Source organism: Cuculus canorus, chromosome 2 (assembly GCF_017976375.1).
Source record: "Cuculus canorus isolate bCucCan1 chromosome 2, bCucCan1.pri, whole genome shotgun sequence".
Classification (NCBI taxonomy): Eukaryota; Metazoa; Chordata; class Aves; order Cuculiformes; family Cuculidae; genus Cuculus; species Cuculus canorus.
In genome coordinates, this window is record NC_071402.1 from 101,014,903 (window position 1) to 101,042,681 (window position 27,779).

A 27,779-nucleotide genomic window follows, 5' to 3' on the forward strand; every position below is an offset into this window, starting at 1 on the left:
TACTTCCTTGTATAGGCAGTAAGAGAAAAGTAATCGTTGAAATTTCATTTTTTAAAATTTACTTTAACATTAGGTGTTGCTAATGCAAACAGTACCAAAAAATGTGGTTTTTTTGTGCTTATAATAAATGCATGATCAGGATGACTGGGGACAATCTTTTCTCTACAGAGGTGGTTTGCTGCTCTTGGTGGTGGTGCAAGGTGCACATGACTTTGGTTCTTTCTGCTATGGAATGCTCTGCATAGTGATTTGCTGCTTTGGCTTGAGAGAAGAATTGGTGGCTGTAAGTGAAAGGAGCGTATTAAGTTTTACATACTGTGTCAGGCCACAGAGATGGATGTTGCCTTTACTTTCAGCAACAGGAATGCTATCGTGACAGCTTAGTTAACATTTTCGATATGTTCGGTATGGGCGTTTGGTTGGACAGACAAGTGCATCATGAGTGGCAGTCATGAAATGAGCTGCAGAAATGCAGCTTGTTAAGACACTGGACTTGCAAGCCTGCTGAGGAGTTAGAGGGTGCAGCAGACAGACCTGAAGGGTTCATGTCTGTGCTGTTTACTTAAAGGGATGGTGTGGAGATCATGAGGAGACTGGGAGCTGAAAACTGATATACTACTTTTTTTTCCTTTATATCAGTACTCTGTGATTTAAGAAGTGTTGAGAGTTGGAGATCTCTTTTTTATACAAGTGCTTGTAGAGGTGTAAATGCCATCCCTTCTATGATAGTGGTTAAAAGCTGTTCCGGAGACTTAAGACTGGAGTGGGTTGTCTTGATGTGTTCAGATAGGTCTCTTTTTGCCTGCGTTGCTCAAAGGACTAGTGTTTTTTCTAGCTCTTGCATCTTGCTCTGCTGCATGGACTGTATCTTCATTTTGTTATTCTAAGGATTATAAATGACATTAGGCTGCTTCTGCTCAGTAACGCTCTATCTGTACCATCACTTGAGAGCCGGTGAACTGCTCACCCGATAGTTCCTGAGAGAACAACTCCAGCTTTGTAGTCCAGATGTTGCCACAGAGTTTCTGGTTCTGCTGTGCTGGCTGAGAGGGAAGTCTGTTCTGCAGAGCCGTAATTGTGAAGGTGAAAGTTTTTTACTGGGGTTAAGCTCAAAGTGCTTCTTAAAGTGAGCATGCCTTACTCCTGAAGCTCAGCTGAGTGGTCTAAGTTGGTGAACCACAGTTTAACTGTATGTGTGAGGTCTGAGGGTGCCTGCTGAATGGGAACATGGAAAGGAGCTAACACAGACTTTTCTGTAGATCATCACATAATCCGAGTTAGTCATGCTTTTCCTGCGTTTCTTTGTGATTTAGTTTTTCAATACTCAAACAAGGTTGTTTGAGAATCTTTTTGGTGTGATGTATACAGAACATGTTCTTCACAGGAAGTGCTTTAAATTGAAGCTAAGCCTCGGAAATTATGGGCCGTAAAAAAAAATCCCATAAAAAAATCCAAGACAAGGATAAGGTATTGGGAGCTCCATAGTTCTGTATTACTTGAAAAGCAGAATACTTATTTATTGAAACTGAGATATTAGAAGAATACTACAAACGGTGGAGGGGAGGGAAAGCCCTCCATATTTCCTTGCATTTGTGACCTGAGGGAAAGCATTATTGTTCAATTTATTTCACTGGTTGCAGCATGTGAGCTGGGCACTGTGAGCTAATTCTAGCTCCTCAGGGAGCTGACAGAAAGTAGTGCAGCTGAGGGCAGCTGTTGACACCGAGATTCTGTGCCTGGTCTCGTTGGTGCCCTTTTGACTCTGCCTGGATTTCACAGTATTTGAGGGAGCTCTGTCAATGGCTTGGGCCCTGATAGGATGCACCCCTGAGTGCTGAGAGCACTGGCAGGTGTTATTGCTCAACCACTTTCCACCATCTTTGAAATGTCATGCAAAACAGGAGAGGTGCCTGAGGACTGGAGAAAAGCTAGTGTTGTTCCAGTCTTCAAGAAGGGCAACAAGGAGGATCCGGAAAACTACAAGCCAGTTAGCCTCACCTCCATCCCTGGAAAGGTGATGAAACAGCTCATTCTGAATGTTATCTCCATGCACCTGGAGGAAAAGAAGGTTCTTGGGAGTGGTCAACATAGATTCACCAAGGAGAAATCATGCTTGACCAATCTGATAGCTGCCTGTGATGATTATAACTGGCTGGATACATGTTGTCTACCTTGACTTCAGCAAGGCTTTTGACACCATCTCCCACAGCATTTAGGTAAGCTTAGGAAGTGTGGGTTAGATGAGTGGACAATGAGATGGATTGAGAGCTGGCTGGATGACAGAGCTCAGAGGGTTATCATCGGTGGTGCAGAGTCTATTTGGAAGACTGTGGCCAGTGGTGTTCCCCAGGGGTCAGTACTGGGCTCAGACTCGTTCAACATATTTGTCAGTGATCTGAATGAGGGAACAGAGTGTACCCTCAGCAAATTTGCTGTTGACACAAAGCTGGGAGGAGTGACTGATAAACCAGAAGGCTGTGCTGCCATTCGATGAGATCTGGACAGGCTGGAAAGTTGAGCAGAGGAATCTAATGAAGTTCAACAAAGGCAAGTGCAGAGTCCTGCACCTAGGGAGCAATAACCTTATGCACCAGTGAAATTTAGGGGTTGGTCTGCTGGAAAGCAGGTGTGCGGAGAAGGACTTGGGAGTCCTGGTGGACAACAAGCTAACAATGAGCCAGCAAAGTGCCCTCATGGAGTATGTGAAGAAGAGTGTGGCTAGCAGGCTGAGGGAGGTTATCCTCACCCTCTACTCTGTCCTAGGGAGGCTGCATCTTGAGTATTGCGCCCAGTTCCGGGCTTCCCAGCTCAAGGAAGACAAGGAGTTGGAGCATCTCTATTATGAGGAGAGGCTGAGACCTGGGTCTCTTTAGCCTGAAGAAGAGAAGACTGAACGGAGATCTTACCAGTTGCTATAAATGTCTGAAGGGTGGATGTCAGGAGGATGATGACAGACTTTTCAGTGGTGCCCAGATATTCAAAACCTGCCTGGACACATTCCTGTGCAGCCTCCTCGAAGTGAAGCTACTTTAGCAATAGGATTGAACTAGATGATCTCCAGAGGTCCCTTCTGACCCCTACTTTCTGTGATTCTATGATCTCCAAAGAAAGTATCTTTTTTTTTTCTTATTTTATTTTTATTTTTCATCCCAGGTGGTGACACCCTGCCTTTTTCCAAGCAACTATGAACTGGTAAGTGTTTTTGGCACTACTGATACCCCTCAGAATTTACTTGGTTATAGGTTAAGTTCTTCCTGTAGCCTCCCATAATCTTCTGTACTGTCCTATCTCTTTCTCCTGTGAGGTCGTGGTAAATCAAAGGTTTATTCCTGAAGGTTGTTACTGTGTCCTGTCCCTCTCAGGAATCTGGTTGTTTTATTGAGCATTTTGTAAGGCTAAGGATTCACTGGGTGAAACATATTCTGCTGTTTAGGGTTATTTTTACAAATGGCCTGTGTTGCAGCCACCACGTGCAGTTGTTCGTATTACTTTATCTGCTTTTGTTTGTGTATTTTAAATAAAAAAAGAAAGACATTAATTGTTTCAACATACTGATATCTCATGTCAGTTTGAAAGTACCAATAGAGGATGATTTGGTTGGGGCCTGTATTTTTTTGTTGATGGGGGGAGAGAGTAAGTTAACTCCTGCTTGCTCAGGGTAGGGAAGTGATAAAAGTTTTCTGGCTTGAGTGACTGTATATGGTTATTTTAGCTCCAAGAGAATGATGCCTGGAGGATGGATTATAGTAGTTATTTACTGAACTATCACTACCACCTGCTAGTGTCATTATTAGGACTAATCAGCCAGTAGCTGGTGCCCAAGTGTCAGCCATGAACTGTGCATTGTAGGTATGTGGTGCAGCCACTGGCAATTAGAAATACTATATCTCACTTCTGCCTTGCTATTTGAGTGGACCAGGTCACTTTACATATTTTTGTCTTGATTTCCCTGCTGGAAAAATATAGGTAATGATACTTACCTAGCATGCACCACAGAAATTAAAAGGTGCTATGGAAGTGTTGTTTCATGCTTTTCCTAATTATTATCCTTTAAAAGAAAGACTGAAAACCTAAATGATGGTATTATGAGTAATGTGAATATCAACTCATAGGCAGTATCTCCTAGTTTTGACCCAGCAATTATATGAATTAACCCACATCAGAGTCTGAGAATCTTGCATGGCATTACTGCTAAAATTATACATAGAAAGTACAGAGTTTCTTAGGTCTGCAGCTCATGATGTTAGACATACACTGGGAGCTGTGGTTGCTATTTTTTTTTTGTGTTGTGCACACAGTCTGGGTATTGATTCTGACATGCAAAATTTGCTGAATCGCAATGGCAACAATTTTAAACATCCAGCAACCTCTGGGACATGTTGCCAGTCATTATCATTAATAATTTTGGTTGAACTTGGTTTATGTGAATGGTGAACATGGGGCAGTGCTGATGATCTGGGCCCAGGTGACTTTGTGACCGACAGTTGAACAGTATGGATGGCATAAGTGGCCTAACCTGTTTCAATTTACTAGAAGGGATGTGCCCAGATGTATGGTAAGTCCCTGAATAAAGGATTTACTAGTTTTACGCAAAAGAAAAGGTGGAATTCTGTTTAAATTCCTAGCAAGGAAAGTTGTAGATGAAATATTTTCACTACATACTAATAATATATTCACTACACATTAATATGTGTACATATTGCACACATAAAGTGAGATTGAGCAATGTGTTTTGCTTTTAATATGAAACATGGTGGCAATTTATATTAGGAGTCTTCCATATGCACAAATAAATTCTACATGTTTGGTAAAGAGTTCTGTTGTTCTGTGACCATGTTAGCTGCAAGCAATTTTGAGTGCAAAATATTGGTATGGTCAAGAATAAGTAGTTGAGCTCTTTAGATAGTGGAGAGGGAAGGACTACTCAAATTAATCAAAACTTTGTATTGCAGATTGCTGCTGAACCGTGGGTTTGTCCCCATTCATTGCAGGCAAGAGATTCCAGCCTTTCAGTTATCATAAATAAGTGATGCATACAGCTGCTCTAGATTAGTGCTACATACATTTAGCCAATGTAATGGTTGCCTTTATTGCTCCTTAATGTGGCTTATACTAAGAACTGTAGTTAAACTCTCAGTAGCATGTTTGTTGGAAGACTGTTGAAGCCTGATGAAACTCACAGATGCTGCTTGTCTTTGGAATGTGGGTTTTATTGATTACTTTCAGCTTGGATGTTGGTTTCCAAAGAGGCCCTTTCTTCCTATTTCTGATGAGCCATATATCTTGAAGCTTTGTAATGACATGATGTGCCTCGTATATCAACCCAGTGCAGCTGTTGGGAGTTTCAGATGCTAAAATATAAACCAGCTGCTATTAAATATTCTAATACTACTAACTTTATGTTGGCATGCACATTCCTCTGATGGGAGGAAGGAGGACAGTGTTAGTCTAGCTCTCTTAATTCAAGTCAAATGTTTAGTAAAGATGACCTATTGTGGTGCACTTCTTTTTATTTCATGAAGACACAATGGGTTATTTGTGGCAATGGGCTTAGGTTATAGAGATGTATAGCATGACCCATAGCATAGATTTTAAAAGAAGGGGAAAGGAAAAGTGCCATAGTCACTGTTTTTTTATCTAATGATTTTTTTTTATCATTTTATCTTGGCCTGCATAGCAGTTCTCCTAAAATTTTATAAAAATAAAAAATGGCAAGTCTATTTAAGCAGCCTTTCCTGGAATTGTTTCTTATTTTTTTAAAGAAAATTGCTAACAACTACACACGTTTTTCTTTAAGATTTTTGCCTCTGTTGCTGCAAAAAGAAGAGGTTTAGGCCTTAACCTTAAAGCACCGAATAATAATTTTTTCATTTATTACTTTTAAAAGAAAAAAGCAAGTAAAGCCAATGGAAGGATATTGGTTTTGAGGTAATTTTTAGATTTTAGAGACTTCTCTAGGACTCTTTAAGATGCATCAAGAGAACAGTAAGTTTGTCTGCTTCTCTGATTTTTTTTTTTAATCCCTAATGATATCTTATCTTAGAAAAGAATAAAGGAACTTAATCCCTCAGAGCCCCTCACATATCCCACCAATTGTTTTGCAGTGATGAAATGTGGTGTGAAGGCATGAACTCTTAGCATGCATGGATTCTATTCTTAAAATTACTTCACTGGTTGAATGGTCCTTAGCACTGCATGGTGTGTCAGTTTTAAGGCACAGTTAAGGGGTGATCTTTACCAGAGAAATTTCTGATTTAACCTTTATAAACTTTATTTGTTTTCCTGGCCTTGTCTTTTTTTTCTCCTACTTTTTTTTCTCTCTTTTTTATTTTTCCAATTGGTTATGGAGGAATTCCGCGTACCTGTAGTGCTGCCATTTAAACACGACATTTCATAATGAGCTGTTAGATTGTGGGAAAGATTAAGTGGACACATAGCTACTTATGTCTTATTGTAACCTAGTGAGGTCACTGAACTTGGCTATTTGCTAAGTCTCAGGTAGAAGTATAATACTTTTGATAGAAATCGGGGACAGGTGGCAGTGATTCTGCTACTACTTTATTAGCTGTGTTTGCCTTTAGTATGCAAGCCTCTCTTCTGCTTGTGAGGAGAAAAATCAAAGACTTTCATGTTCAAGCCTCGCCTGAAAACCCAAACCCTTTGATTTTGAACAGTGATTCAGACTGAGCTCTCAACTGTCTCAAAAGAGGAGGGGAACAGATTAAAACTAATCGTAGGAGAAAGGGTTTTTTTTTTTTCTTGTGTAGGTGGGTTTTTCGGTTTTTTAGGTGTGTTTTTTTTTTAAAGGAGTGGAAGGATTGTAAAAATAAGAGTACTGGAGTCACAAAGACCTCATTATAATTTGGTATCTCGTTTTTACTTAAAATCTATGATACTTAACACATACCTTTATGTATCCAGCCTATTCTCCAGCATTTTCTCAAAAGAAACTGGAATTGAATTTTTTTTGGAAGTATATTGTGATACAATCCCTCCCTCCCCCTTAAACTGAAAAAAAATAATTTATATGGGAAAAGAGAGGAACAGAACAAAGTCTTAAAAAAAACTCAGTACTTTACAGTGTTTGAAAGCAAATTAACCCTTTTTGGCAAAAACTCCTGTTTCTTTTTTCCATTGTGCCTGATGAATGCAGTCCTCCCCAGATGCTTGTCTGAGAAAAATCAGTTGATACAACAACATATATTTTTATCTTTACTGAATTTCTTTACTTTTTAAACAGCTCTTCCTAGGGAAAAAAAAAAAGTGAGGTGCTCTGTTGTTCCCATGCAGAATGGTCCATCTGCTTTTAATGTGAGCCTGTAGCAGATTTTTTGAGACATCTGAGGCTGAATTACTAGTTTTGCTGTTGAGAAGGCCTGAGGGTGTAGATGAAGGATTGTGTTCTCCAATTTCAATTTAAGTGGAGCCTCACTACTAGATGATGATGTGAGATTGTTAACTTGGGTTGATCAGGTATGACCCTCACATACTCTGGAGTGTGGTAATGGTGACTAAAATTGGGAACTGACATTTTACTCTGCCAGCTGTGATTTTGGTTTCTGGCTTTAATCAATAATAGGTTTGCTGAACATTGTATCAAGTGGGACTGATTTGTAATAAATTTCTGTGACTTATGGCTACTTTCTGGGTTTTTGTTTTTCTTTCTTCTTTCAAGTAACATCATGGAAATCTTAGGGAAAACAAAGCTCTATTACTGAGCAAATACCAGGACGTAACGTTCTGCTGCATCCAAACTTCAGGCTCACAGGCCCTGAAATGCATACAAAGCAACATAGCAAGCATGATTTGGTGAGGGTAAAGGGCACACAAAGTCTACTGGACCTCCCTGTTGCTATGATTTTTCTGGCAGTCATGCCAGTGAGTGCTGCAGCCTGAAGCTGCCTGTCTCATGGTTGTGCCTACACTTCGTAGGAAGGGAAGTGTGACAGAGCTGTGCTGTTCTATGCTGTTTTTCCAGAGGCTGGGAATATGTAGTGGATGTTTGCCTGTTCAGTTCCTGCTTTGTCACCATCAATGCTGTGTCTTCATAACAATCGATGGGCTTTGGAGAAATGTTTTGATGCTTCTTCTCTTAGGTACCTACACGTTTCTTGAACTGATGAGGAAACAAGGGTACCTTGAAAAAAATTTAAAGTCAGCTCTTTCTTGCTACTCAGTTTTGATTTATTAATTTTCAAGCTGTGCTTTTTTCTTTTTTTTTTTTCCAGCTTCATCAACCAATAATATTTCAGGTTTTTTTGATTTCTTGTTAGTGCTGCATTGCCCTAGTGCTATAGATAGCAGAAGCACAGACTGATGAGACACCTTCTTGACAAAACCTGTGAGCTGCTGCCTGAATTGAAATCCTTGACACAATTACTTTTGAAACTTTTTTGGATTTGTGGTTCTGTGGAACGAGGCTGATGTGGGGCTGTATGTAATGCATTCCTATGTGATTTGATTTTTGTTTTAGTGTTCTGAGTGCTTACCAGAGTAGGGCCACGGACTTCAGAGGTTTGCAGAGTAGAGGCTCAAAAATACTATTTTAAGTGTAGTCGGTGCCTTTAGCCATAAAGGGAACAGAGAGTCAAACTGTGTGAATATGGACACCTCACTCCTCAAAATTGATGAAATGTAGTGATCCTGAATTGAACTATGCAGTGTATACTACATAAAAAAAGCCAGTCATTATATTTGCCAGGAGGAATGGCTTATGTTGTTTCTGGGAATACTAGAGAATTAAAAGATTTGATAAAAGCTTAAATATGAGTTTTGTTATAATGCACTGTGTTCAGTTCCTTGTGTTCATCCAAAAAGAAATGAAAATCAGAGTTTCTCTGAACAAGAACAATCTGCAGAAGTCTTCAAAGTGGAATCCAAATGAGAAGCTTTCAGGGAAGAAGAGCTCAGCTGGTTAGCTAAATGTTACATAGGTGAAGAAACTGTCTTCGATGAAGGGGGCCATGGCGTCTTCTGTGGCATGTAAGGGCTGTTGTGTGTTACTTCTTTTTAATTACTAACAGGAATATGTATTTTCTTTGAAGTTGCAGTGTCATTTTACCTTTTGCTTTAGTGGCTTTATTTTTCTTTCAGAGAAGCACTTTTAGGGAGTTGTTTGCTGGAACCTATGATGGTTTTCTTCTGTGATGGCAGGAGGGGGAAGTGGAACAATTTTTTGTTGAATGATTTTTCCTTGTTCCATTGGAAAGTGATTTTTATTCCATAGAATCGTAGAATGGTTTGGGCTGGAAGGGACCTTAAAGATATCTAGTTTTGATCCCCCTGCCATGGACAGGATCATCTCCTTGAACACCTCCAGGGAGGGAGCAGCCACAACTTCCCTGGGGAACCTGTTCCAGTGTCTCACCACCCTCATTGTGAAGAATTTCCTCCTAATGTCTAGTCTAAATCTGCCCTTTACCAATTTATAGCCATTCCTCCTCATCCCTCCCCAGGGATGGATGTAAAAAGTCCCTCCCCAGCTTTTCTGTAGCCCCCTTCAGGTACTGGAAGCTCACTATAAAGTCTCCCTGGACCCTTCTCTTCTCTAGGCTGAGCAAGCCCGCCTCTCTCAGCCTATCCTCCCATGGGAGGTGCTCCAGTCCTCTCATTGTAGCCCTCCTGTGGACCTGATCCAACAGTCCCATATCCTCCTTATGTTGGGGATTCCAGAACCGCACACAATAGTCCAGGTAGGGTCTCACAAGAGCGGAGTAGAGAGGCAGAATCACCTTCCTCAACCTGCTGGCTACCATTTCTAACCACGTGAATCTGATTTTCTTTGAATTGGCTTTATGGAGGGTGTGGGCAAGAACATTTTGCTGTTTGTTATTCTTGAGGTGCTAGGATTGGTGAGTGGCACAAGTAATACACGCCATCTCTAATGTATGGTCATCATAGTGTTCAGTGCATTATATTTGGTTAATTTATAATGAATGCACATGGATATAATATGTGATGTATCTAATCTCATTTTGTCTCTGATTTCTACTTTCACACTGGGGAGGTCATTCTCTTAATGTATGTCACAGTTTCCCCATGAAGAGTAGTAGCATTTGTCTTCCTTTTGCAGGTAGCATTAGGGAAAAAACGCCCCGAAAATGAAATGTGATGAGATACTGTAACATGCAGTGATCCTCTCCATGTGACGTGGAAGGTCTTTTGCCTATAGCAGTGTCTTCCAACTGGGAGAGAGGAGTGAGAGAGAACTTGGAAGTGGTAACAGTGGGCATGAAGCAAAAAGTGAATAGGATTGATGTCCCTGAGGAAGGAGGGAGGGCTTTCAGAGTTTTGTAAGATCAGTAAATTTGTGTGTTCCTGTTAGAATTTTTTGTTTTGCTTTAATTTTTTTCACCTGCTGTCTCACAAACTTGTGAGCCTGGTTTCTTTGCCATCTCTTTTCCTTTTCCTCTTTTAGGACTTACAGACAGCAAGATTTATAATTGACACAGCTATGTCTTAGAGTGGTCACCAAACCTTGCCAATGTAGAAAGTAATGATGACGTTTCAAGAAGAAATGTCCAGTTTCACTAAAGCATTTAGAAAATTGAGATGTAGCTCTTCCATCTTAATGTGGTCGTGGTTAAGATCTTTATTTTGAATATTAGAATATAGTTTCAAAGACCTTCTACATTTGTGTCCGGTCAGAGATGTGAAGCTGGGTCTTCCACATCTCAAATTAGTGTACTGTACTAGTTAATGATTGGAAAGTTTTATTTGTAACTTTAATCCTAGAATTGATGAAAAGGCAACAGGAGTAGCAGTATTTGGCTTGGGGGCAGCCATTTTAAATCCATGCAGGAAGCATATGGAGATTTGAATGCACAACCTTATTTTTACCAGTTTTCAAAGAAAGGAGTTTCAGTTGGATGTCTGCTTACTCTGTGTGCTTACTCTCTTACACACTTACACATCTGTGTATACAGGCACATAAATTTTTGTATACAGACATATATTTACTGGTGGTGTGTTTTTCACCACAACTTGATTTTAGCACTCTTCCTTTTAAGTCAGCAGAAAAAGGAGACCAGTGTGATCCTGCTAGTTGAGACGGTTATGTCTAGACCTTTGCTTATAGCACTATCCCCTCTGTGTAGTAAGGTCGAGAGAGCTGTTGCTTCTAGCAGAGTGAGAGAATATGACGCATTTCAGTAGGTGCTTGAAAAGCTGAAGAGCAAATTCAAAACATTAAACAAGGAAGAGGAAAAGAAGATATTCTAGCTGCTTATTCCATGTTCTGTATACTAGTCATCCTGGAAAACTTTGACTACGCCAATCCAATGCTAAATTGACCAATACAGGGAAAAAAAATCTCTTTGAACTGACAAACATTAGGCCTGAATCTCATTTATATCTCTATTTTATATGCACTAACACAAATAGACTGCTTAGGTGTTCTGGAAGGGTAAGTGCTGAGTTCAGCTTGTGTATGAACTTCCTGGTGAAAAGCAAAATGGCTGGCACATTTTCCCGAGCACTCTGCTTGTGCAGCCTGCTATGTCTCTTTGTACAGAGACCCTCAAGTGAATCTAAGTTTCTTTTGCCTTTTCCTATATGGGAAAGGCAAAAATGTTCTGTTTATTTCTGCTAAGTAGCAGTGAGTTGCTAAGACTGTGAAATAGTAACTAAGGTTATAGTGATTGTCCTATATGTCACCTTTAATTTGCTCATCTTTGAACATCTTTGAAGTTTCAACCAATTTAGGTTTTGGCCATTGAATTAATAGCACTGGTCAGTATGTCTTTTAGCTCTGACTGACAGGTTTGTATGTTTAACACTGTGGAGATTTGATAGCTGAAAGGCTAAGTCAAGTTTTCTAAGAAAATAAAATAACTTCAAAGCCTTTTCTCAAGGGATAACTGTGAGCCAGTCTCTTGTCATAATGGTTACTAGTGCAGGGTGTCTGCCCTAGTAAATAGTGTTTGAGCTCAATGAATTAAGCAAGGTGTTGCACTGTAATTTCCACACTGACAATCTATATCTCTTGTGATAGGCCATAGGATGAGAAGGAGTGGCCTCAGGTTGTGCCAGAGGAGGTCCAAATTAGACACTAGGAAAAAATTTCTTTGCTGGAGGGGTTGTCAAGCACTGGAACAGGCTACCCAGGGAGATGGTTGTCGCCATCCCTGGAAGTGTTTAAAAGATGGCTAGATGAAGTTTTCAAGGACCTGGTTTAGTATTGGACAGGTACGATTGGACTCTATCTCAATGGTCTTGTCCAATCTAGCAGTTCTATGTTCTTTCCAGTTGAGATTTGCAACTAGACAGTATCTGATCTTCAGTGACGTGCTAAAAAAATAACAGACAATTATAAAGCTGCATCTCTAGTTCAAGACATCTATCCCACAGCAGGCTTTGGGGTCAAATATTCAGTTGGATTGATGGTTGAATTGTGTGGCCTCACAAATATGCTGGGGTATCAAATAGTCTCTCCGGAAATAGCCTCTCTGGAGGTTGGTATTCTTAGATAGGGCAAACATTGTATTCCTCTGTGTGTATGTGCTGCCTTAGCTTTTATTATTTTTTTTTCCCACGCTTTCCAAGCTGTAAGTTAGTGCATAATCTTGAAGTTGCAGGAGAATCCAGCTCTGATCGATGAAGAGATTCAACAGGAAGAAATGGGTTTTCGTTTTATTATCTGCCTTTTCAAGATGGTCTGGTTGCTTACCCAGAATCCGAAGGCAGTTTCCTGAGACTTTTGCCCTCTTTTGGGTGTGCTCTCCATATAAGTAAGGTTCAATACCAGTTAGTCTTTTACCTGTCGCTTAGTCCACAGTAGTGTGTGCAGTGTGGCAGTGAAAATTATGAAAATGAAAAATGTTTCATTATGCATTTTTGTGATCCTTTCCTCCTCCTTTTAGTTTATGCTTTAAATGTAGAAGACAAATATTAAGCTTCGTTTACATTTCTCATCCCAAACTGTTGCAAAGTATTGCAGAGTTCTGCTTTAGTGGCTGTTGGGTTTTGTTCCATAGAGGTCTATATTTCAGTAGTGGACATATTTCAGAGGTTCCTGTTCTGTATAGAATTTACATGCAAGATTTTCCATATTGTGAAATGATTTTGCATTTCGCAGGGCAAGGATGCCAATGGGGTGTTAGCTGTAGTGATAACCTTGCAGCAAAGATAAAGGTGCAATGTAGTTTGCTACAATTTAGCTTTAATGTCTTCTGAGATTTTTGCACAGAATTTGAAGTTGTCTTTTGAATGAATACTTCTGTGCGGTGGAACATTAGGTATTGCTCCATGTACGATGGACTCTGCAAACTTGCAGAGCAGGGAACACTGAAATTTGGTGCAGTCTTGCCTAACCGGCACCGTTGACTTAGTTGTAGTGTTATTTAGTTTTCTCATTTTGAATGTATTTCAAGGTGAAATGCTCTGTTATTCTCATATTATAATTCCAAGTGGTAAAATTGTAAATCTAAGGTATCTTCTCCTGTGAAATGCTGCATCTTGACTGTTGAACTCTTCAGTAACAGTGAAGTGGGTTTTTTTCCCAGTTTTTCCACTGTACTTACCCATTGCATTACCTTGATTTCATACTGATCGTACTCATGAAAAAAAAAAAAGCATGTACTGATGGAAGGTTGTGCTTCTGGTGATTCATGTTAGATTTTAATAGTAATGCATTGCCTCATTTATTTTAAAAGGATTATGTCAACCCTCTACAGACACAACTTCACTTGTTTTAAAGCCTCGAATTAGAGATTTTACACAGTGCTTACAGAAAACCCTAAGCTGTTAACTTTAACAATACCCACACAAGTGTCTGCCTTTATGAAAAAGTATAAAATGAGAGACTGGGAAAAAATGCAAAAGGGAATATGCGGTGAACAGCATACATCTCTATTGTAACTTGGAGTAAGTATCCGCAGTAGCTGAGTGTGGGCTTACAAGACCAGAATACACAGGATCATGATGTAAACTCAATTTGTTTTCATACCTAATACCATAGAATGTATCTGTGTTTTTGAAAGATGTATTTTATTTGTTTTGCCTATACTTTAGGAGGGGATTTCTTGGAATATGGCCATATCTGGAAAATTTAAGTCAGTTTTGTTAACTTTTCTTCTTTTACAGGCTAATAACTCTGAGACTGTTAAAAATCATGTAACCAGTATGGTAAGTAATTCCACTTTATTTCTTTTTACTTTACTTGTTGTGATTTATTTTCCTCTTTGTGGCTGTTGTTTTCAGAGAAGTTCAGGAATTCAAGAGCTTTCTTCAGCAAGAAGAATATTCTTGTGGCAGGCTTTTGCTCTTGCCACTCTATGCAGGGTGTGCAGAGTTCTGATCCTTGATTACCCATATAGTCAGAAGACCTTCAAGAGACTGCGTTTAGCAATTAGTGTAATTTGTTTTCTTGGGGTCGCAATCAGTTTTTCTATAACTGAGGTAATATCTGTGGTTGTATCTGTGCTATAATCCCTGCTGTTCCAGTAAAATTACAATTATTTCTAAGTTGCTAGATTATATTTAATATTGAAACAATTATAATGTCTAGTGGCAAAATTGTTTCTCCCTTCACTCTTCTCTTCCTTAACTAGACAAATCAACTAAAATAGAAGAATCAGAATAGAACAAACTTATTAGTTATCTGCATGTGAATAATTGGTTTTGACAGTTGCTCCTAATGTAGCAAATGTGAAGCAAAATAATGAGGTGTATAGTGAGGAAAATAATTGCTGATAATTTTCTGTTGTTAGTTGGAAGTTTTAGTTTCTCTGTGTTATGTCTGAATGCTGCAGAGAGTTTTCTGTTTGTCTTGGTTGATTATTACACAAGCCAAGGTCATATGTTTTGTTTGTTTTTTTTCCCTGTATATGTAGTAGCCTATGCACAGTCATTTTGAAGGCAGCCTTAATGGCAAGTAGTGATTTTTCAGCTCTGTTTTTCATCCTATTATATTTTGCATTAGTTGTTATTAACAACTTCTGTGAGATTTTTGATAGTTACTTTCCATGGACCAGTATACCACAGTGCAAAAGGTGACATGGATGAGTGGTCCGAGTCACTGGGAAATAGAAGAAAGTTCCCAACTGAAACACAGTAGTAGGAATGCTTATTCCTCATTGGAAAAAAATTCCTCATTGTAAAGCTGCAGGATGGTGTATTCATATGAAAGTGCTGTCTCCCATCGTTGGGACTAGATGCAGCTGTTGCCTGGATGAGTCTCTTGGCAGGTCTGGTTCGATTACTCATGACTGCAGCACACATGCAGTTTGTGTTGATAATGGGAGGTGTGCTCCTTGGCTTCCTGCCTTCTCTTGCTTCTAAATTTGTGCCACGCTTGTTCTTCTCTTGGTTTATTATCTAAATTGGAAGAGACTTTTTTTAAACCTTCCTGACCCTTTTTTGGTTCTGAGATTTCTTTTCCCTTTCTCTCCTTTACATCTTGTTCTGGAGTATCTGGTCCAGGAAACAAAAGCTCTCTTGCGTTTTCCTAGCAATGTGACTGCTAATGGAATATTTTTATGGACAGCCCTTACTGCTTTATAAGAAAGCTGTGTAAACTTCAACAAAGAATTTGGCTTGAATTTTAGGTAGTGTCAGAACCAAAACATTGTTAGCTTAATTCTAATTTTTGGGATAGCTCTGAGGCATGGATGAAACATTCTTACTTGGGAAGTTAGAAGTGGGTCGTTTTAGATTTAGAGGGCTCCCTTGTGGCCATGTGGATCTTACTTTATTCTTAATATTAACATATTCAATGTAAATACATTATGCTTTTTGTTTCAACTAAAGGTTGTCACTGTCTGTTGAATCATGTACACTGCTGAATTTATGATGAAAGTTTGCTTCAGTTTTGATCTCCTACATTGGAGAAGTTTGCATTAAGTGCTATGGAGTCCTGTTGTACAGGACTTCCACAGAATCTTATAGCCTGGTAGAGGTGAATAAATGCAGAAACCTTTATCCTGTGCTATATCCATGCATCATTACATTGACTATGGGAAGGATTCATTCAGGAAGCTGTTTCAAATCTCTAGAGTAGTTATGAAACTGTGCTACCAGCAGAGCTGCAGCACATATGTTATTTTAGTCAGTTAAGGTAAACTCCTTGCCTAATGCTTAACATGGTAATTCTTAAATATGAACATAGTAAGCTTCCTCAAAGGTTTGCGGTGGAACACAGTCATTTGAATGTAGACACAAGTCACCTCACCAAAGTTTCATGTCCTATCTGTGCAAGTGTGTTACACAGCACTAGAAGGGAGTAGGTCTAGCCTCGTGAAGCTCAATGTGAGCCTCTAATCTTGAGACATGGTAGAACTAAGGCTTCAGAAATATTATAGTTTTCCTAAAGTGAAATTGTATATCTATAAAATTATATATGAATTAAAACATCAATTGTACCTCATTCTGGCTTGAATATGGACTTTAGGAGATGATACTGAGTGCATGTAAGGAGCCTTTAGTAGCAAAAAAAATTGCTATGTGCCTTCTCTCTGTTATGAGTTTCAGTTTTTTTAAAAAAGAAGATAAAAGGATGGGTAAAAGACCCAGTTGTACTAGGAACTTTCAGGTTGTGTGCAGGGCTGCTTTTCTGAATCTAAGTGAGTTGGAAGATGACTTTCCTGCCCACTTAGTTCCTTGTTGCCCTGGCAGATCGGTAGGTGGTACTCCATATCCACATGCCGTGAAAAACTTGATAAAGATGAGCTGGATTACAATGCCTTACAGCTTACTTATTTAGGGGAGCCTCACCTGTCTTGGCTGAAGTGTTATAGGGAAGAATTGTGGAAGCTGCTTTGTCCGCAGGTGTGTCAGAGTAGAGTTTGTCAGGAAGACAGCAAGTTAGGATTTATAACTTCTTCTACTTGCAAGGGACACATCTGTCTGGACTCTTGCTGTTACACTGCATAGGGGAACAGATGATTATCTTTATGGTGCACAGTATGCAGAACAGAAATAAAATGTGCAGCCAAATGATTAGCTGTTTGCAGTAGAAATAATGATATCTCTCTCTTTGGAGAATCAACTTCAGAAAAGATTCTATATTAAGTTCTTTAGTATTTGCTGCAGGAATAGATGCACAGTAACATAGAGAGATTTGTATTCATAAGGTGTGAATCTGTTTTCTAGATTAGGAGTAATTCTAAAGCCAAAGGCCAAAAGATTTTGCAAATTTTGGTTCTCATCCAAGACAACCAAACGTCTGTTTCACTGTGTATTCTTAAAGCAACTACTATAGAGCAGTCCAGTGATCAGTGTAGTTCATTGTCCTGCCTTTTCTGCAGTACCTTGGAGTGTATAGAAGTGTGACACTATGCCTTGGAATAGGTTTGAGAATTTCTTCTGATTCATATCCATGCATTGGGGAGTGAAAATATGATCACAAATTTGGTTAAAATACATTCAGGTCTCCTGCTGATTTGTCTCTCTATTCGTATTCTTATTTCTGGCCATCTGAATGGTAAAATACTGTGTGGAAAAATTTTGATAAAGCTAATTAAAAGGTGTGTAAAATGCATGTAATTTTATGATAATTTAGCTAATCAAGTTTTCTGGTGCTTATATCAACATTTAAAATAACCACAAATAAAGTATTTATATCCCAAATAAGTCCACGTAATTCTTTCACGTGTCCTGATACCTCTAAGTCCTTATTTACATTTCTGATATTTGTCTACTTGTTTCTACTCATTGGTCCTTGCGCTTGTTAATGTTCTTGTTCAAGAAGGAGTCTGGGAGACAAATAATGAGCTGTGTGAATGCACATGAGATTTTGGAACCTTGAGTTTTCAGTAGTGTTGTTCCTTAGAGGAGTATATAGTTGGTGTACAGCTGACTCAACTGTTTAAAACAGCCCAGTCCTTGTAACCAATAAGTTTTATATTTTGCTGAGATTGCTTTTGAGCAGATATTATATTATTAAATTATAGTTCATTGCCAGGAACAGGGCCTCGGGAAGGGCTACTGAATGATTTTTCGTTTGGCTTCCTTGGCCTGCCTTCAGATCTGGTCTCAAGAATGGTTGTCATTATCCCATCTGGTAATTCTAGATATGTGTGTGGCCCACATATCTGGTTTTACTTTGGTATTGGAAACCAGCAGTTTACATACTAGATTTCCCCCCGGCCCTGAGCTGACATATAAAAGATACTAAATCAGTGTACTGACAAACAGCAAATTAATTTATCTGGGGCAAAACGGATCTCCTTTTACCCTTCATCACTTCCATGACCTTTCTGGTCTCTGAAGCTCTGCTACAGAATACTTTAGCCTGTGAAGCATGCAAGCCTCCTAAATGTAACCCCAAGTTCCCTTATTCCATTCTTGGAAAGGTTGTGGATGATAATCCTGCCAAGACACTCTTTTACAGATATGATTTATTTTTTTACAGGCATTATTTTTCACTTGGTTATCCCTATTTCTTTCCTTTTGTCATGGGTGAGGGGATGCAGGCTCAGAAGATAGAAGGAATACAAAACAACCTATTTCTGGACTAGTGCAGAAGGTGTCGCAATGCTACCTCAGTTCCACACTGTGTGAGGTGGCCTGTACTAGACATTTGTAATGTTTTTGCTCTGGAGCTGTGGAGAGATTGTAAAGTTATGAGGTGCAGCCTGCTGCTTGAGATGACATGACAAGTTTTCTGTTTGAGGCAGACCAGGTAATCTATAAGCAGTTTCATTCTCTTTGGTGCCAAAGGAAGGTGAATAAGCAGGACTAATCTCAGAAGCCTGTTTAAACAGAATCATAGAATGACCCAAGTTTGAAGGGACCCACAAGGACATCAAGTCCAACTCCTATCCCAGCATAGGACAAGCCCCAGATTTACTTCATGTGTCTTGAGTGTTTTGTCCAAATGCTTCTTCACTACTGTCAGGCTTGGCATCATGACTGCTTCCCTGGGGAGCCTGTTCCAGTGTTCCTCCACCACCTGAGTGAAGAACCTTTTCCTAATACCCAACCTAAACCTCCCCTGGCACATTTTCCTGCTATTCCTTCAGGTCTCATCATAAGTCATCAGAGAGAAAAGAACAGCACCTGCTTCTCCTCCTTCTCTTGCGAGGAAATGGTGAAGTGTTATGAGGTCCCCTCTCAGTCTCCTCATCTCCAGGCTCAACAGACCAAGCAACTTCAGCTGTTTGTCATAAGACTTCCGCTTTAGACCCTTCACCAACTCTGTGGCCTCCTCTGGACACTCTCCAGTAGCTTTATCCTTTTTATACTGTGGCACCCTAAACTGCACACAGTACTCATGGGGCTGCACTAGTGCTGAGCAGAGTGGAACAATCACCTCCCTTGACTGGCTAGCAATGCTGTGCTGGATGCACCCCAGGACATGTTTGGCCTTCTTGCCTGGTGGGGCACAATGTTGGTTCATGCTTAACTTGCCGTTGACCAGAACGTCCAGATCCCTTTTCACAGGTCTGGTCTCCAGCCTCTCACTCACCAGTCTGTAGGTACATCCAGGGTTGGTGTGTCCCAGGTGCAAAACCCGGCAGTTACCCTTGTTGAACTTCATGTGGTTGACAATTGCCCAGCTCTCCAATCAGCAAACGTGTTTAGTAGATCTTTAAATCCTGCATCAGGGTAACTTATGAAGTTGTTGGAGAGTACTGGTCCTAAGAGGGATCCCTGCAGAATCTCGCTGACTGGTCACCAGCTCAGTGTAACCCCGTTCACTATGACCCTTTGAGCCCAGTAGGGGGCTACTGTGAGGAGACAGTGTCAAAGGCCTTGCTGCAATCCAGAAAGATTACATATGCTGTTTTTCTTGGTCAGCTAGGTGGGTAACCTGGTCATAGAAGGAAATTAAGTTTGTCAGGCAGGAGCTGCCCTTTATAAACCCGAGCTGGCTGGGCCCAGTGCCTCTGTTGTCATTCAGGTGTTTTTCCGTAGCTCCCAGAATAATTTTCTCCATAGTCTTACCAGGCACTGAAGTGAGACTGACAGGCTGGGGTAGTTACCACGGTCATCCCTGCTGCCCTTCTTGAATACTGGGACATTTGCCAGCTTCCAGTCAAGTTCTCCAGATTTGCAAGAGCACTGAAAAATCATCAAGAGATGCTGTGACATCAGCTGGCTCTTTCAAGTACCTTTGGATGAATCCCATCAGGCCCCATTGACTTTTATAGGCATCCATCTGGAGCAGCAAATCCTACACAAGTTCAGAGTTGATGGGGAGTTTATAATTTGCGTAGCTTGATCCTCTAGCCCAGGGCTCTGTGGGTCCTGGCCCACCATCAGTATTGAAGACAGAGGCAAAAAAAATGCATTAAATGTCTCTGCTTTACCTAAATCCCTGCTTATGAGGTGGCCATGCTCATCTTGTAATGGGCAAATATTATTTCTGGCCTGCCTTTTGTTAGTAACGTATTTAAAATGGCCTCTTTTGTTATCCTTCACAGTGCTGGCAGCTTCAACTGTAACTGAGCTTTGCCTGCATAAATTGCTGCCCTACAGTGGCAAACAGCATCTCTGTAGTCCTCCCACCTCACCTGTCCTTGTTTTCATTGGCCATACACCATCCTTTTATGCCTCTCTGAGCAGAAGATCCCTGCTCAGCCAGGCTGGCCTTTTGCCTCGCTTGCTTGACTTGCTGGCATTTTGGAATTGCCCGTTCCTGTGCTCTTAGGAGGTGGTGCTTAAAAAGTGACCAACACCGATGGACCCCAGCACCTTCAAAAGCCTTTTCTCAAGGGACCTTACTATGCAGTTCCCTGAGCAACAGCAGTTTTATCCAAGCTATGCTTTAGCTGCTGTCTTGCCCACTTCCTGTGGTTCCGTTAACAGCAGGCTGTGCTGGGAAACTTATCTTGTGACTGTTGACCTGGTGAAAATAGTGTAGAATTATGTATGAGCATGCCTTTTGGCTTCTATATCACACCTAGACTGCACTGGACTCTGGGGTGGCCTCATCTGAGGACTACATTTTTGAGAAAGTTGGGATAGCAAGCTCTGCAATGTGCCCCAAAATACAGTAGCCAAAGATGGTAAAAGAAGCAGTAAGGAGTATGTGAAAGGAAAGAGTTGCATGGCTTGCATTTTGATTGGAACAGGGCAATATTGCAGTACCTTGGTTGCAATACATTTGGCCATTGATATCATTCAGTGATTGAAGAGTTGTCGTTTGAGAAGCAATTACTTCCTCCTACTGGCTCTCATGCAACAACTGCAGCTCAATTTTTCTGACCAAAAGGGTCTTTGCACTTGTCTACACAGGGATAACTTTTATATGTTATTGTTTGGGATTGATATGCCAGTTTGGGGTATAAAAATTCTATAAAACTGAATAAATTGCTAAATGGGAGGTGTTTTATTTTTCTGAGCTCTGCTTCTTCAATGACTGATTGTACTGCCTGCATTGCCAGACAGTCCCAGGGAAATGTGGGAACAAGACTCATTGGGAGAAGCTCAAGAAAGAATTATCTCAGGGTGGTCTGTCCTATTAGCAACAACTTAAGTGCTAGTTGCACTGAATCTGTCCTAGTTACAACTCCTTAAATTTTTAGCCAGGTGTGCTTATACACCCCATTTGGAGGTATTATTTTTTGTTCCTCATCATCTTCTCTACTGCTGTTGGTTGACAGAAAATAAAAAGCTTACCTAGTTTTTCAAGATTTTCTGGGCAATTGTCCGTCTTAGGAGATGCTGGACGACATTTGCTGTCTTGGAAGATTAGCCAAATATTTGCCATTATCCCTCCTGCTTGCAGCAAGGCAGAAAATCATGTGTGGTTTTTTTTTTTTTTTTTTTCCACTTGAGTGGAGGTGATTTGCCTTTATGGATAGACTGCCCTGTGCCATTGACTTCTGCGCTTGGTGAGACTCCTGTTCTGCTGATAGGTGTGTACGACTTGGTCTGGAATGAAGAAGAATCATTTCTTATCAGTGGAATTACCCTGAAACTGCATAGAAATGTTTGAAAAAGAGAGGCACTCACAGAAGTTCAAGGTTTAATTGACTATTAAACCTGAATCAGTCTGAAGTGTGGTAAGATATGGCTCATGTTTGCCGATGGCCTGCTGTGAGAAATGGTGTAACAGCTTCCTCATGTGTTTGAAAACACTTTGTAGAGGGTGTTGCATATATGGTATGTGTTTCATCAAACCTTTAAAAAGCTTTTTCACACAGAATCACAGGGTTGGAAAGGACCCATTGGATCATCGAGTCCAACCATTCCTAACACTCCCTAAACCATGCCCCTAAGCACTTCATCCACCCGTTCCTTAAACACCTCCAGGGAAGGCGACTCGACCACCTCCCTGGGCAGCCTGTTCCAGTACCCAATGACTCTTTCTGTGAAGAATTTTTTTCTGATATCCAACCTGAACCTCCCCTGATGGAGCTTCAGGCCACTCCCTCTTGTCCTGTCCCCTGTCACTTGGGAGAAGAGGCCAGCTCCCTCCTCTCCACAACCTCCTTTCAGGTAGTTGTAGAGAGTAATAAGGTCTCCCCTCAGCCTCCTCTTCTCCAGGCTAAACAAGTCCAGCTCTCTCAGCCACTCCTCATAAGATTTGTTCTCCAGCCCCCTCACCAGTTTTGTTGCTCTTCTCTGGACATGCTCCAGAGCCTCAACATCCTTCTTGTGGTGAGGAGTCCAGAACTGAACACAGTATTCGAGGTGCGGTCTCACCAGTGCTGAGTACAGAGGGAGAATAACCTCCCTGGACCTGCTGGTGACCCCATTTCTGATACAAGCCAAGATGCCGTTGGCCTTCTTGGCCACCTGGGCACACTGCTGGCTCGTATTCAGTCGGCTGTCAACCAGCACCCCCAGGTCCTTCTCTTCCATGCAGCTCTCCAGCCATTCTTCCCCCAGTCTGTAGCGCTGCATAGGGTTGTTGTGCCCCAAGTGCAGGACCCGGCATTTGGTCTTGTTAAACCTCATCCCATTGGTCTCGGCCCAGCGGTCCAGCCTGTTAAGATCCCTTTGCAGAGCCTCCCTACCGTCCAACAGATCGACACTTCCTCCCAGCTTAGTGTCATCTGCAAACTTGCTGAGGGTGCACTCAATGCCTTCATCCAGGTCATTTTCCTTAGTCATTCACTCTTTGTTGGATTTTGGTAAATGTTTTAGCTGTGAGGGGAAAGGTTAGTGGTGTAGTCATTGATAATTAGTAAGCAAAACAAATAATGAAAAGAAAACTTAAAAAAAAGAATGGATTGCTAGCTACAAGTTAAATAAGCTAGGTAAGAGAGGAGGAAATAACTCCAATCAAGAGGACATGTAGACAAATGGAGATGTGTCCTTGACTGCTTGTTCATTTGCAATGTCATTGACTGTAGTCAACATGTAATATGCAGGTTATATTGACATTAGGAAGGCTTAAGTAAAATTTAGTAGTTTGATACCCCATACATAGGTAATGGGAAATTTTGTAGTTAAAATCAAAGTATCTTTTGTAGATGGTAGGGTTGAGCTCATATTGGGAGCTGTGCAGAATTTGTATAAAAGCATACCTGTAATGACAGATTACTATTGCAGCTATGTAAGACGACGCAACAAAATGTGATACCCAGATGATATTTCAGAAGACTAGTCCTTTTAAATGGCTATATTTATATGTGCAACCAACCAGCCAGACTTTTAAACTGTATTATAGGTACTTGAAGTTAATTTTCTTCAACACTGGTAATTTTAGTTTTAAGGTGTACCATTGTGGAAGTTGTCATGATTATCCATTTTTGTACATAAAGCAGGAAGGAATGTATAGTACTCTGCATTTCAGTAAGTGACTTAACATGTGTATAGTTAATAGAGATCTCACTACCATTTTTTTTCCTGTTACTTTTCATGTTTATATGCTGCATGATACTAGTTTATATGCTACAACGGTGTGCAACAGAGAGTGATATCACTTATTTTCTTACCAGAGGAAGCCACTAACTGAAGGATTATTCAGGTTATGTGGAGGTTTAGTCATAATTTTTTTTTTTAAATGGTGGGAGTACTCCTTAAGCGATGGATGTAAAACTGTAAGAAAGGATTGAGTAAGAGGAGGCTGAAAATACCATAAGGTTTCCACATTTTCTTTTGCCTAAGTAAAGACAGGGAATAGTAGAACTGGGACCAAACAAGCACCTAGGTGAGGTGCACCATATGCCATCCGGTGTGCTTCAGAATTTGCCGTGATTTCCAGAAATTCTGGAAGGAAACATGCCATTTGCATGCTTTGTGATCTACACAAAGCTATGTGATCTAGCTGTTACCAGATTTTGATATACAATGTCACTGTATGGAAAGTTCTAAGGCCTCTTACATTCAAACACAATTTATTTGGTTTGGGAATATTTGTCATACGTGAAACCATAATATATATAGGGTTTATCAGCTTTCCAACTCTTACAACTATTACTCTTCTTCTAAATAAGCTTTTCTGTTCATTTTTCAGTGTAGTAAGTATAAATTCAAGGGAGGAAGATGAGTGTGTGCTGTTAGACTTACGGAGTAACTGATGCATGATACTAAATTGAACTTCTTATTTTCTGTATAAAGAGATACACATATAGAAATAAAAGTATTTCCTTCAAATTTAGTTTTATTTAATGTTAGTATAGTGATAGGTGTCTTTTTCTAAAATCCTATCCTGGAAGGGAGGGATACTGCCCCCTCCAGATGTCTCCATTTCCCTTGCATACAGAGAATTTGGGTGACTGTGACTGCGGAGCTTAATTCTGAGACTGCTTAAAAATAGGTGAGAGAAATTTTATTGCTGATATTCATAATGCATAGCTACTGTTACTGAAGAGGTGGAACTGCAAAAGAGACACAGTACATTCTCATAGAGAATAACTATTGTAGCTCAGATTTCTATCCAGACTCTCAGGACCCTGATACTGGAATAAATTGAGTATTTTTGATTTTCCTTATTGACATAAGAGAATCACTTACTTTTGCAAGTTCATACGGAAATTCAAACTCCATCTTCTCAGAATTCAATTGAATGTTTTCTTTAATCCTAATGTGATTACCAACAAAAGCACAAAAGACTAGTCCTTCTTTGGCAGCAGTGAGTTGGAAAAGGTAGTAGTGAGCCTGGATGAAGACCTGGCCATAACCACAGTGTTTGCAGTCAAAACATAAGGTGATGGTAGTCTCTTATCATTTTTTTCATAAAGTTTTTCACAGTATGGACATAATAAATGAGGAAAAAAGGCAGGAATGTTGACATTGGTTGCAGCAACAAAGGCACTAGATTGACTGCTCTGCTTTGTTTGTTCCAGAATTCCAGCAGTGCTTTGAAGAACTCCTCTTTCAGTAGTGACAAAGGATCACGGCAAGTATTTATTTATTTATTTATTTATTGATGGATGTGTAGTAGTGTCACATAATGCTGTGATGAGTTTAGGCTTTGTTATTTCTGAGTCAATCTTGTGTAAGACATGTCCTGCTATGTAAGGACAATTTTTACAATCTCTGTCTGAGAAAACACTTGAGTGTATTTGCTGAGCTTACTTTTAACTTTGACTGTAATCTTCTAATTATTCTATTAAGAAGGACAAAGTAAGGTGCCCGGTTCTGTCATTAACCTGGAATAGAAGGAGAAGGTAGAGTAAATAGTATCTGTAGACTAACGTGTAAGGTGAATTGCGTTGCATTGGTGTTTATTGCACCTTGGGGACACCTCAGTGTTGCTCAGAGCAGATTTCAAGATGGTATCTATCTGCAGTGTTTTACAGATCACTGAAAAATCTATCAATTTGTAAATAATTTGCAAAATTCTACAGAAAGAGATGTGCAGACATAAATACCTGTATGTTTTCTATTCAACACTCAGTTGTTGCACTAGTGTTTGTCAAAGTTAATTGTATTAATTTTGCTGCTTTTCTGTATTATCAGTTGCAGGCATTTTTTTCACTGTAGTCTTGATGTGAAGAACTCTAATGTTGAGCTGATTTCATCTGTTTACTGAACTGAGTAACTTGAGCTCTGTAGGTGTTTAATAAGTTGTAATTGTAATGAAAATATTCAGTACATCAGATGCTTGACTGTATGAGTCTAAGTTGCTGTTTCTTCTCCTTAATAGCTATGTTTGGTCTTGGCTGCTTTGCACTGAACTGCTACATGTAATTTCTTCACAGAAGTGCAGAGTTTGATCACGTTATGGAGGAAGGCTATGAACTTGACCTGACTTACATCACAGAGCGGATCATCTCTGTATCCTTCCCTGCTAGCTGTTCTGAGGAAACTTACCTCCATAATCTGCAAGATGTAACACAAATGCTCAAATCCAAACATGGGGATAATTACTTGGTATGTATAGGACCAATCTTTTGTGATGCATCTTCTTCTGTCCTGCAGAAAGACCAGTTTTAGGTCCATGTGTAACATTATAAACTAAAAGTAACTCATCTAGAGTTTCTTTGGTCCATCTTTACAGCTTTGCAATATCACCAGCAGAACAGTGCTTTTAATATTTGTCTTGCCTAATAGCAAGAGAGAGATCTTGCTTTTGCTGGCAGTCTGTTGTCATAACACATAGTCAAATGCTGTAGAAAAATGGCACTGACCATTTTCATTGTCCAGAGCATGCCTTTAACAGGTACATACCCTGCGATGTGGGGTGCATTTTTTTTTTCTAGCACCCGGCTACATCTGGGTGCTCAGCTGGGTCTCTCATGATCATGTCTTGGTTGTCTCTACTCTATTGTGAAACAACCTCTAAAAGTAGAGTAGCTCTTTGTGTTCTATCCAGCTCTTTCTCATTAACTTGATTGAGATGCCTTTTTTCCTGCTGTTTAGTTTTCTATAGGAAATTGTGTGCAGAATTTTCATTTTTAAATGTTAATTTCTTGTGCTGTTTTCTGACTAGTGCACCTAGACACTATGTGATGTGTTGTTTCAACTTGTCCTATGAAGGTGAATTTAAAAACAGGGTTGATATTTTATTTACTTTCTTCTTCTATTGTCTTTTTAGTTAGCATGTGTAAACTATTAGAATCAAATCCTCAGCTGCAGGTGTATGAACTTGACTCACATTTGGAAATCAGTTTCTGGAGGGATTCCACCTAGCAATTTAAATATTTTCTTTCACTCACAAACTGTGGTGTCATAGATGTGTTATCAACCAGCTGTTGTCCTCAAGATGGACTTGTAATGTGGTCTGATGTCTTCAGCATGCCACCTTATTGTCCTTGGCTTCCCTTCCATCAGGTGCTGGTAGGCTGTAAGGCACAAGCTAGTAATAGTTTAAGGGTGATTGCTGTGTAAAGCTTTACTGGTTCAAAATCACCTGTTCCCAGTGGCCTTTCCCATGCAACAAGTGGTGTTTGTGAAATAAGCCTGCAGCCTCAGTACACTTAAACCTCACTAAATACCTGTTTTTATTACATAAATATGGTAAGCCTGGTTTAGGATGCCCTCTCTCTAAGTGTGATTGCAGTCAGTTCCTCTTGTGAAGTTTAGAACTGTAGGATTTTTTGGGTTTGTTTTAGTTTTGTTCTGTTTGCTTATTTATATTCTAAGGAGTACTTTGGAAATCATATGGATTGGTCAAAAGAAAGTTTAATGCTGTCTGCTCCAACTATGATTCTGCAAATTTACAAGATAACATGGCAAACTACAGCCAGTTTGTAGATCCAGAGAGCTCATTTTTAACCTATCTTCTGTTTCTTGTGTTTCAAAGACCCCATCGGCCTGCTCAAGAGGCACATGTATAGTGGCAAAACCGCACTGCTTGATTAAGAAAATCGACTACAATCACTTCAAAATAGTTCCATTCTGAGTTGACACATGGCTACTTATGGTGCTGCCCACATTCAAAGCAATTCCAGAGATCGTTTTCTGAAAGGCTGTTGAGAATCTCAGTTTTTGCATTCACG

At 40.0% G+C, this 27,779-nt stretch overlaps 1 protein-coding gene across 11 annotated transcripts in view; it reads left to right on the plus strand.

Annotated features, from left to right (window-relative positions):
* Positions 1–27,779, plus strand: part of TNS3 (tensin 3) — a 221,051-nt gene that overhangs the window by 83,056 nt on the left and 110,216 nt on the right. For 7 of the 11 annotated variants that reach the window (XM_054060592.1, XM_054060594.1, XM_054060597.1 and 4 more), the window contains 4 exons: positions 3,154–3,192; positions 14,083–14,124; positions 25,182–25,234; positions 26,040–26,211. In XM_054060592.1, the coding sequence (XP_053916567.1) occupies positions 3,154–3,192; positions 14,083–14,124; positions 25,182–25,234; positions 26,040–26,211 (306 nt within the window). Of the gene's footprint in view, positions 1–3,153; positions 3,193–4,952; positions 4,992–14,082; positions 14,125–25,181; positions 25,235–26,039; positions 26,212–27,779 lie in introns of all 11 variants that reach the window. The other 4 variants (XM_054060590.1, XM_054060591.1, XM_054060593.1 and 1 more) reach the window with 2 other exon arrangements.